Source organism: Acyrthosiphon pisum, chromosome A1 (assembly GCF_005508785.2).
Source record: "Acyrthosiphon pisum isolate AL4f chromosome A1, pea_aphid_22Mar2018_4r6ur, whole genome shotgun sequence".
In the NCBI taxonomy this organism is placed as follows: domain Eukaryota; kingdom Metazoa; phylum Arthropoda; class Insecta; order Hemiptera; family Aphididae; genus Acyrthosiphon; species Acyrthosiphon pisum.
The window spans coordinates 134,658,909-134,670,918 of NC_042494.1; the positions used below are offsets into that span (position 1 = coordinate 134,658,909).

General features: G+C 28.8%; 1 protein-coding gene across 5 annotated transcripts in view; it reads right to left on the reverse strand.

The window, feature by feature from the left end:
- Positions 1-707: 707 nt before the first annotated feature.
- Positions 708-12,010, reverse strand: part of LOC100161758 (NFX1-type zinc finger-containing protein 1) — a 13,507-nt gene continuing 2,204 nt past the window's right edge. For 2 of the 5 annotated variants that reach the window (XM_008187101.3, XM_029488385.1), the window contains exons 4-17: positions 6,068-8,871; positions 5,928-6,011; positions 5,582-5,853; positions 5,295-5,438; positions 4,764-5,031; positions 4,484-4,685; positions 4,267-4,414; positions 4,053-4,205; positions 3,710-3,973; positions 3,416-3,653; positions 3,051-3,216; positions 2,823-2,934; positions 2,263-2,480; positions 708-2,011 (exon numbers count right to left, since the gene is read on the reverse strand). In XM_008187101.3, coding sequence (XP_008185323.2) covers positions 1,042-2,011; positions 2,263-2,480; positions 2,823-2,934; positions 3,051-3,216; positions 3,416-3,653; positions 3,710-3,973; positions 4,053-4,205; positions 4,267-4,414; positions 4,484-4,685; positions 4,764-5,031; positions 5,295-5,438; positions 5,582-5,853; positions 5,928-6,011; positions 6,068-8,828 — 6,000 coding nt within the window. In that variant the 5' untranslated portion in view covers positions 8,829-8,871 and the 3' untranslated portion in view covers positions 708-1,041. Of the gene's footprint in view, positions 2,012-2,262; positions 2,481-2,822; positions 2,935-3,050; positions 3,217-3,415; positions 3,654-3,709; positions 3,974-4,052; positions 4,206-4,266; positions 4,415-4,483; positions 4,686-4,763; positions 5,032-5,294; positions 5,439-5,581; positions 5,854-5,927; positions 6,012-6,067; positions 8,872-10,051; positions 10,162-10,231; positions 11,127-12,010 lie in introns of those variants that run through there. The other 3 variants (XM_016806277.2, XM_029488384.1, XM_029488383.1) reach the window with 3 other exon arrangements.

Consider the following 12,010-nt stretch of genomic DNA (forward strand, 5'->3'; position numbering starts at 1 on the left):
GTAAATATCTTTCCTTCCTTTTATAATTCTATAATTGAAACTCATAACGACTAATGCAACTTTTAAATAGGTAGCAATTCAAAGAATTAAAAGCTTATAAGCAGTTAAAGCAACCAGCTAATGTCATTACTGTACATATACAAAAACTTAAAATATATATATTTTATATTACCTATATATGAAAACATGTATAAGTTAATTATGACGGCGCATTGGAGTATTAATGGCAGGCCAATTGTTAACATTTTTTAAGTTAGTGGTGCCATTGCACACCCTGCCCCCCCAAATGACGCCCCTGTAACTAGATACATAATATCTATCCATATTATGTATCCAGATACATAATATTGTTCTATGATAATATATATTACAGTAAACGCCGCTTATAAGACTCACGGATATAAGGTTCAGTCGCTTATTAGACTCAAAATCGTCTGGAACGGTCCAGACGTATCCAAATACATTAAAAAAAAAAAAATCGGTTATAAGACTCACTTTGTGCTGGTCCCAAAGTGAGTCTTATAAGCAGCGTCTACTGTATTTAAAAAAAAAATTAATTAATGTAGTTAACATTGTTACAGCTTTTTTTGAAAATTATGCAACCTTATGTATTGTTTGCTTGAATAGTGAAAATTATTTTCTAAACATGTGTTTGATTACATGATTAGTATATTATTTAGAGTCTTCAAAAGATTTGTATTCATTTAGTAACAAAACATTTTCATGATAAATGTGACAGAAAAACTGGTAATTTATTAAAATACGTATAAGCCAAAGATGACAATTTTCATAAATAATGATGTGAAACAAGGTAAATGTTTGGATATCCCAATATATTATATTAAAAGTTCAGAAGTCAATGCAAAGAATATTATAAAAATTACGTTTTAAACACGACTACATAATATAAAAATGTAACAAAATACAAATATAACATTAAAATACCACTCGTATTAATAATAATAGGTTTCCTTCCTTATTATAATAATCAACTTTAATACATATTTCTAACAACAAATATTTCTGATGCTAATTTCACACCTATAAAACACGACTACTAATTCGGTGATTACATTGAGGACAATTAATAGACAGGATTCCACAACAAATGTGGCCATTTGAACATTTGAACCAATGACCCTGACCTCTATCAATGCCTATGAAACTTGCGGACATCGCAGTGTGAATAATCTGTCTATCATCATCTGTTATTAATGGAAGACCATACATTTTTTGTTGGATGTCTTCTGTCAAATGTTGTATATGTTGATCCATGCTTAATGTATACATGCTGCATGACATTAACAAATTATCCATGTCATCTACAATGTGTTTAACATTTGTGTCAGAAGTTTGCTTCTCAACGGCAATTTGAAATTTCGTATTGGACATGATCTCAAATAAACTTATCATCCTTACACCACGTGCCATTTCCATGTTAATATCAAATTGTTGTTGCTTTGTCAATTGTTGAGCATAAGTGAATGCAACAGAGAGAAGCCAGTCAAAGTGATTAATAATAATTTGTTTTCTTGGGAAATCTTTGATTTCTTCAATTCTATTATTAAACTTTAAGATAGTTTCAAACAGATGAACGACAAAATTTAACGATTCAATATCATTGGCAGGTAAAGTAAACTTTGAACGTTTACTACCCAAAGAACCTAATAAAGGCTTGCAAAACATATTCCATAAATGTTTGATTCTATCATATCTATAAGTTGTATCACAAATATAGTTTGAAACAAAATTATTATCCAAGGATTTTAATGAATTCATTATTATTTTTGTTTTGCTGCGAATAACAGAAAGTTCTCCATATTGTTTTATTTTTATTTTAGATATATCTTCTAAAATAGACTTCACTTGGTTCATGAAACGTTGGGTTTTTAAAACTGGTGTTTTACATAGTGGACATTGTTTCAAACATATTTCTTTATCATTTTGGAACATCCATTTTGTTAAAGCATCAGATTCTATGGTGTGTTCACAATCTACTAAATAAATAAACCTAAAAAATAATACATATATTATATCAACAATTAATATTATACAGATAAATATAATATATAATATAATATATTATGACACATTATAGCCTTAGTCTATTATGCCAAAATAAAATATCTGCTTTTACAAATATATAAAATTACTGATTAAACTCGAATTTCATATATACTAACAGGATCACTAATAACTACCAAGATTGGTAACAGAATAAAAAATAGAAAATATGTCTAACAGATATTCTTTCTAATTTACCTTGCATTTGGATCATCTTCATTGCCAAAAATTATTGTAGTAACTTCATATTCTTGACAAATGCGACATAGAGGGGGACATGGTTCACCACAAAATCCTATACACTCATGCCCACATTTCAACTTTATTGTGCAATGCTCAAAACAAGGTTTACGATCACATAACTCATGACATTTTCTGGTACATACCAAATGTGGACACTTCCATTCACATTTCTCCTATTAATAAAATAACATATACATATAAACTATGAATAAAAGATTCAAGTAAATATAACAGTATTTAATGTTAATTCAAACATTACTAACATCAAAAACATCACAGCAGTGGCGTATTTACAGGGGGAGGATTAAAGGAATCTATCCCCTCTCCCATAGGCTGTACATATATAATAGTTTTTGGTGGCCAAACGTAAGGCCTATATTTTTAAAGGTGGGGCTACTAGATAAAATCATATCCCCCCCCCCAAGAAAAAAATAAATACACCACTGCATTAGATGAAAAAAATGTAAAAGAAATATATGTATACATTTTTATTCTTATTGGTTATTAGTTATTACCTTGCATGGTACACATGGATTACCACAAAGACGAGTACATCTAGAATGCACGCAAGAATAGATGCATTTTTGATTACAAGGTGGACATTGTTCCTTACAGGGAAATTTACATCTGTAAAAATAAATTATTATAAAGGTTTAAGAACAAACATCTGTTAAAATAAAGTATTTTACATATTTAGTATTAAAAAAAATAAATCTAGTTTTAAATTAAAAATGTACGCATACATATGATTGCATGAGTATATCTTGTTGCAAATGTCACTGCAGGGTATATGTAAACGTCCTTGTTTACATTCACCACATGTTCCCAAACAAATATCATTACAATTCAACTTTTGAAGACATGGTTCACGGCACTTGTCAAGTAGATATTGGCTGTCCGGTCTGAATTCTACAAAATATCATGATTTTTTTATTAATAACCTCTTGTGAACATAATTATTATATTGGTCATACAGTTATTGAGTTATAATTTGTTATTTAACATAAGAATGTAAATTAACTTTAAAAAAAATTGTATAATTAAATATGTTTTGATACTCAATTAAAAAAAAAAAGATGTAATTATATTATATGATTGAAAAAATTACCTTTATCCTTGTCACAACATAAAACCCAAATGCTATTATGACCACAAGCCAGTTTACTATATTTTTGCAATACTATTTCCTCACAATCGTTAGTTGTACATTCTTCTGCACATAAATTCTTACACATATGCCCACAATCTAAAATTCGGTTACATTTCTTAGTACAAAGCTTACGTTCTGGTAAAGTCTTACATTTTATTGTAATTGAATGGCCACAGTCTGGTATAACTTTTACTACCTGAAAATAAATAAAGTTAAATAAACAAAATAGAAGGAATAAAATATTTAACTTACTTGATTTTCACATGGTTCGCATTTTTTATAGCATTTAGATTGACACTTATGGTCACATTTTAATAACTTATCACATGGAAGAATACATTTAATCTCCTCAATATTTAATCCACAAAGAACATCATTCTTAATATGTCCACAAGTCAGAACTTTCTGAACATTAACATCACAATATAATGAACAATCTTCATAACACATCTTTTGACATTTGTGATTTGAAGAGCACTTTCTGTTAATATTTTCACATCGCTTTAAGCATTTATACTGAGGACAATTTATAAATTAAAATTATTATTGTAAAAGATCATAAAAAAACACTAAAATCATTAAAAACAAAATCTACCTCTTCGTGTTCTGGATCATCATTCATGTGACAATTTTTTTCACAAACATGAGAACAATTTAATCGATAAAAACATTTATATGAACAAGTTGGTTGTTCGTCATGACATTTTTTTAAAATTGTATGACCACATTCTTCCAATACTGATTCCACCTAAATTAAAATTTTGTAATTAAAATAATACATTAGGCAAATTAAAAGTAATAAAACCGACCATTTCTTCACATAGAAAAGTAAGAACATCTACAAAACATGGTAATGTCAATTGGTGACCACATGGTAACTCTTTGATTAATGGGAAAGTGCACTTTCCACAATCCATAAAACATGTTTTTTCACAAGGATGGTTATAATCACAGAACCTATGATACATTATTACATAATGAAATAAAAATATATTTCAAAGAAAATAGTAAATAAAAATATTATACTTGTCACATGGCTCTGTGCATTTAAATTCCAAATGCTCTCGGTCATAAGAATGACATATACTTGAACAATAATGACCACACAGTAGCAATGATTTACACAACATGGAACAACCACCTTCCATAATTGTATTGAAATCTTCACTCTTTACAACATTTGTCATAATACCAGAATGAACAGCACACTCTAAAGTCAATTCATCACCTTAAAACAAATAATGTTAATAATTATTTAATATTTAATCTATAAACTTTATAAAAAATATTTAAAATATATTTATACCATATGAACCCTGATTTACTAGTGTTTCTTTTATTTGTTTCCACAAACTACCAGAATTGTACAAATTGTCCATGTTACCCATTATGTAAAGTCCATACTTGGCTCTTGACAATGCAACACATATTCTGTTCTCAGTTTTTAAAAATCCTACATTTCCTTTTTCATTACTTCTGACTAATGACAGCAATATTATATCACTTTCTTCTCCTTGGTAATTATCTACCACCGTGATCTTCATCCCTTCTAATATTGAATGTTTTTTTCTTAACTAAATTTAAATATATATTATACTTTAATATTTAATTATTTCAAATAAATAACAGAAAAATTATATGAATAATACTTTGAATTAAATTATTAATCATTTATATTGTTTCATACTTAATTATTAAATTGTAAAATAAATTATTAATATTTTAATATTAAATAAGTATGTCATTAAAATAATATTTATAATAAGTACAACATTAATAATTATAATACAAAGTTACTCATTAAAATGTTGAAAAAAGTATCATAGAGTTCACTTACTGAGCGAAATTGAAGTAATTGTGCACTATAAGTTGTTAAAATTGTAACTTGATCAGTTTTATATCCTTGTAAGATTAAATGCCTGGCAAGCATAATTAAAAATCTAGCTTCATGATCATTACTTTTGCTTGTGGTTTCTTCAACCTAAGTTCACAAACAAATTGTATTTTTGTAACATAATAACAAGCTTTATTACAGAAAATATATTCCATTATATTATTGTATGATTATTGATTGTTCATTTAGCAGTTTTAGTAAAGTAAAATACAATTACAGTTTAAACATACTTCGTTTTCATATAAATTATGATTTAGGAAGAATACATCTTTGGTAACACCACGAATATGTTCTCTATTGTGAACAGAAATATGATTTTTTAATTCATCGTATATTGATGGAGTTATAAGAGATGCTATTTCAGGACGCATTCTATGTTGTTCTCCTAACGTATAGCAAGGTACTCCATTATTGACCATACGTTCAAACAACGAAATATCAAAATTAAAATCTTTCGCCAATTTGTAAACTGCATTACTAGGACGTAGTTGCTTATGGTCACCTTTAAAATGCAAAATAATAAACTATTATTATAATTTACATTACCATTGATCACATATGGTTAATAATAAATACCAATTAATATTAGATGTTGACAGTGATATGTTAATGATGAGACAATATGTGCTTCCAGAACCTCAGCAGCTTCCTCAACAACAACTAAAAATCAAAGTTAACTATTAAATTTGCCTAAGGAAATCTTAATTTATACCTACCAATTGGTGATTCTAATCCTTCTAGCATTATTCTGTGTTTAGCTGCACCAGTAGTTGTTAATGCTATTACATGCATCTTGTTTAAAATCTCTACGTTTGCCAACTGTCTTAATTCAGCATGATGCTTATAGACTTGTGTATACTTTTGTTCATAATCTATTATTTTTGAATGTAACATATCTTTTGTTTCTTTTACCCAACTGAAATATAAAGACCACCTTTGTTGCATATTTAGTACATTTAAATTTCTTATTGTTCTTGGTAGTACTATATTATCATCAATCAAATTCATCATTTTAACAAAATAATTATGTATATTTTCCATTACACCAAAGTTGAATTTGGCTTCTTCAGATTCATTAAAAAAATGTACACTTTTATTTGATAGATTCTCTAATCTTATACTCTCTTCAAGTAGTTCTGTACAAACTTTTTTTATGTCGTCTAATGTTATACTATTGATGACAATATCTTCATGATTATGTTCTAGATCTAAGTCATCAGATTTATATATGAATGATTTGTCATTGTGTTCATTTTTTTCTTCTTTAATTTCTAACAATTTATCTGACTGAAAAACCTTATTAATTAACTCATTGCTAATACCAGTTATAAAACTAATTGGGTCTACACTAAAATAATCAAAATCTTGAAATAACCAACGGAGAAGATCTAAAGTAGTTTTAAAAAAACAATGATATTGCTTAGGCATACTTTTTTTCAACAATGATAACTCTAATATTCCAGCATTATATGATAAAACTTCACTCCATTTCTTAAAATATAATATGTTAGTCATGCTACTTTTCAGCTGATTTTCAATATTTCTTAGACATGTATAAGTAGATGGGGATTTTCTGTGCTCACGAGATATATTCCTTAAACTGTATTTTTCTAATATTTCTGACTTAGATTGACCTCCAATTCTAACAACTTTTTTTGTGAAACTCAATATACCTTCCATAAACTGATCTAAAGCATGATTTGTGTAACACACTACTAAAATTGGTTTGGTGAGAAATTGCTTGTCGTATAAATTATTTATAATTGTTTTCATAATTTTCAATCCAATGAATGTTTTTCCAGTACCAGGTGGACCTTGAATAACTGTAAATTCTTGTGTCAATGCCGCTTTAAATGCTCCAAATTGCATTTCATCAAGTCCTAGCTGTTCTTTAGTAGGCCAATGATTTTGACTCAGTACTTGGAATTTAATCAAATCTTCAATTTCATAGTAGGTGTGTTCAGGTAACTCATCAATATAATATGGATGGTCGATTTTATTATAAGCTGATATAATATACATTTCCATAGGGAATTTATGAATATTAATATTTTTAAGAACTTCCATTGAGCATTTATATGGTTCAAAAAATACTTCACTCTCTACCATAGTAACAGATGTATTAAATAAAGGCTTTACACCTTCTAATAATTGCACAATTAACTTTCCTTGTGTCAAAAGTTTAATTTTTCGCTCCATAACAATGCCCAAAAAAAAATTCCTAAAATCATTTCCAGAAAATAGTAATAAAGAACCATGCATAAATCGTTTAGTAATTTCCCAGTTGATTTTTAATTTATTTTTTTTGTCAAAGTTTATCAGATAACTATAATCATCACGACCAAATTCACATATTTTTTCAAATTCAACATCACTATAAATACGTATATTGTTTATTTTTTTTCGACATTCATCATTTATTGTATTTTTATAAAATTGTATACCTTCTCGTAATGGACCAATAAAATCTTCACGTAAAAGACGAAATTGAACGTCTAAATAGTGTTCAACATTCTGGTAAGTTCCTTTGGATATATTAGGTCGTAAATATGGTTCTCCAAATTCAAGATCGATTGCGGTTGGATATACAGTAAGTTCTCTAAAATTTTCTGGTGGAACAGATTGTGCAGTATTTTCATTTGCTAATGCTTCTTTCAATTTTAATTCCTCAGGTAACTTAGATTTAATGAGGTTTTTTAGCATATTGTTAATTTTATTCATTGTAGCTTCATTAATTTCAATGTGATTACAATAACTTTTAGTAACATTTATGGCAATATTACTAATTATTATTAATTCTTTTAATTTATCTTCTGCTTCTTTTGGAAATAATGTAGTGATAGATTCAAAAACAACTAAACAATAATCATAAAATTTACTCATATTGTTGCATCGTTTAATGTTTTTTTCAGTTGGTGTACTCAATATATATGTTTTTAGATGATCAAAAAATTGATTGCCCATAAGTTCTGTTAGTAAAAAAAGTTTACTTTGTGTTAATTCAGTAGAACAAATCTTAGCTGAAACTTTCATAAGCAAAAAAATCCAATCTGGTTCTTTATTTTGTTTAAATAAGTCCATGAATCCATTAACTTCATTGGACATCACAAACACAATCTCAGAAGGGTCCTTGCAACATAGTTCTGTAAGGCGTATAAATCCAAAACCACACCTAGTTATATTATTTTTTTCCATCTTACCATTGTTAAAATATTCATTTAACTCAAATTGTTTTTCTCCCCATCTTTTTGGTTTATTATCTGAATAAGGTTTTCCCCCCCACTGCTCTGATGTATTAGGTGATTTTTGTTTTTTTCTCCATTGTTCCTTAGTATTAGAACTACTTGACTGTAACTGTTCATTTTCCTCTTTGGATGACTTTAAATCAGATTGAATTTTTACTGATGGATTTGTTTTGATAATTTTATGCTGGTAATTTTGACCTTGGTTATTCTGGTCAATGTATCTGCTGTACATTATTAATTTAATTTTAGGTTGGACTTGGATTTAGATTTTTATCCTGTCATATAAATACAAACAATAATAAATTATAGATTTTATACTTATGATACATTTTTTTTTTAGAAAGAATACACATTGTATAAAATACCTACATTTTGTTACAATTTCAACAGACATTTAATGACATTAATTATTAAAAGGGTTATTTATAAAACAAATGCAACATTCCCATCAAAAAGAAAAGTAGATAAAAACTTAATTGTTATAAAAATATTATTTATTTATGTACAATCGACGTCAGATAGATTGGCACAGCAGCGGCAATGACAAACAGTTTCATGTTTAATATCAACCCATTAGCGCCCAGCGTTAACATATGGCAACGTTTATAGGCTCTATTAAAAAAAAAAATTTTATTTTAATATGAGTGTATTTATAGAAGTATTTATAGAAGTCAACAAAAATGTATTGATAATTTAAAAAAAAAATAATTTGGGCGCTAATGGGTTAATTAATAAAATCTCTATTTTTTGTTAAAGAGTTTAGCAGATTATTTTCTTTTAAATTAATAACCTAAATCAGTTATATTGACCAATCTACCATGTGCTGATTGTACCTAAATCTACTTAGCACAAGTTAATTAGTTAATACTATCTAAATTAGTGTTTCTAATTCATTATGACATTTTATTTCACTTATAAATATATTGTTATCATTTTTAACTTGATTTTAAAATTATTTGTTTAGTACTGTCGAAAATAAAATTATTTGTAAGAAAGCATTAGTAGTCTGAATTTAAGTTGAGAATTAGATTTATTGTATGATTTGAAATTATAAAAACGGGTTTTTGGGCACGTCTCTATTTTAATTTCATGTAATTGGCTCAATATAGAAAAATTATGGCCTGCCCTGGTCAATTCAAGTTTTTGAAAGGATGGGGACCGATAATTGACTAAACTCTGTCTAGCAAGAGAACACGTTGATTTTTCACAGAATAATCTATTTACGTTTGGCAACTGAGTATTCTAACGCTGGACGAAGTATAGACAAATCAGTTGATACCAAAATTATAAACACAGGATTTATAGTAGGGATGCCGTACATGAATATTTACCTCTCAACTTAGAATAAAATTTATATCTTTTACTATGCTTAACATCATTATACAATTGTTTAAGTTAAGTTACCCAACCTACAGAATATTTATATTTTATTATGTTACATAATTTCCGACTCACCCACTTCAGTTCCCAAGTCTAATCCAAAGCTCACGATCCTGTTCAAACTCATCCAATTAGGTTTAGTTACCAAACGAAAACGGGTTGGCGGAATGGATGGTGGATATTCTCTTTTAGAAAATTAAAAAAAAGTACATACATTTAAATACTTATTAAATTATTATCATATTATATACTTACTTGTCCGTTGTCCGTAACAGTTGCACACAAGCTGTGCGAGCCACGAAGAAATAACACCGACAATAATGGTCGCAAGCAAAGACAAGTGGCAACACGCAAATACACACAATTCAATATTCAACAGGCGGCTGGCGGGGTTAAATAGTTCAACGCTTATATTATGTATCTAAAATTATCCAAATCAAGAAGGCACCCAATTTAATAATAACAAAAATAAACACTTGTTGACATAACTGTAACACCAACCAATCGTGTCATTGAGTAAAATTACCATGTAAAATAAATTGCTGACACTTCACGAGTACCTCGACTGTAGAACCAGTGGACAATTGACAGTGGTATGACCACAGGTGATAACATAAATATTTTGTCATGTGACCACAGAATATAATATATTAATATAATTGTAATGATATTATGATGGTATGATACTGTGACACTTTGTGAATAATTTGTGAGTCTATTTGTCGAATCGGCCTTTGTGGTCTTGAAAAGTAAAGTTTAACTTGGTCTCAGGTGAAGGGCGGAAACAGGAATAGACAATAGTAAATAAGCGTCGCAAGCCAGCAAGCGCGTATCCCGCCAACCAAGGCAGTAAACGTTTTCGTAATTCGCGTAAACAAACTAGTTCTAACATCATGTTGGTGGGCGATCTCGTTTTCCTGTTAAGTATTAAGTAGGAAGTTCAGAGTCCGTACTCCGTACGGCGTACACGTCTTGAAAGAACTCGATTTATTCAACGCTGTGCTATTTTATTTTATCTCAAATGCTTATCTTAACGACATACAATATAATGACCATTGAAACAAATTTTATTGCCCGCTTCTTTGTTAGTTTGGTATATTTCTACTTTACCGGGCACCCTTTTTATTGCGTTTTAGATTCTGAGTGGAACGATGAATGTATTGATTTTACAATGATGTGTGTTTTTTTTTTCAAAATCTGTTTTCGAGAAAATTGATTTTGGTTTTTGGTGTAACTTTAAAACCAATGACTGTAGATACATGAAATTTTCACTGGTTGTTTTTATTTCCATTTTCTACACATGATACAATTTTCAAATATTTTGATTTGTTTTGAGCTGTTAACAGACATTTTCCGTTTCCAATTTAATTAGTTTTTTTTTTCTATGAATGTCAATAAAACTTTATTTGTTGAGTAAAAATACTTAAAAATTTAATACAAGGCTCCAACTATATTGTTACAATTACATTTGAAAAATATTAAAAATCCTTAATCACAGTTTTTTTTTATTAGCATTTAAAGTTCAAAAATTGACAAAATATGTAAAAATCACGAATATTAGCAAATTATTTTGTGTTAAGAATTCGTAAAAATTTTTTTGTCACGCCTGCACCGAAAGTTTGGTTTTCGACCACGGTTGAAGCGTTCGAAAGCGTCCTTTTTCCGTCCAGCGGGCGGAAAAGAGGAAATCCCCAAAAGTGCCGGGCGGAAAAGAGGAAATCCCCAAAAGTGCCGGGTGGAAAAGAGGAAATCCCCAAAAGTGCCGGGCGGAAAAGAGGAAATCCCCAAAAGTGCCGGGCGGAAAAGAAGAAATCCCCAAAAGTGCCGGCCGCCGGGCGCGTATCCCCTGCACAACCAGAAACTAAAATGTATACCTACCACGGTTCTTACAAACATAAACTTTTGGTTACATCTTAAATGTATAGTATAACCTCCTTGCATGACGCATCAACATTTAAACATATTTAATTTGCACTGTTCGTAGTCGAACGATGCGTCAGTAAGTTTTTTTTCACGCATTTGTATAATATTCAA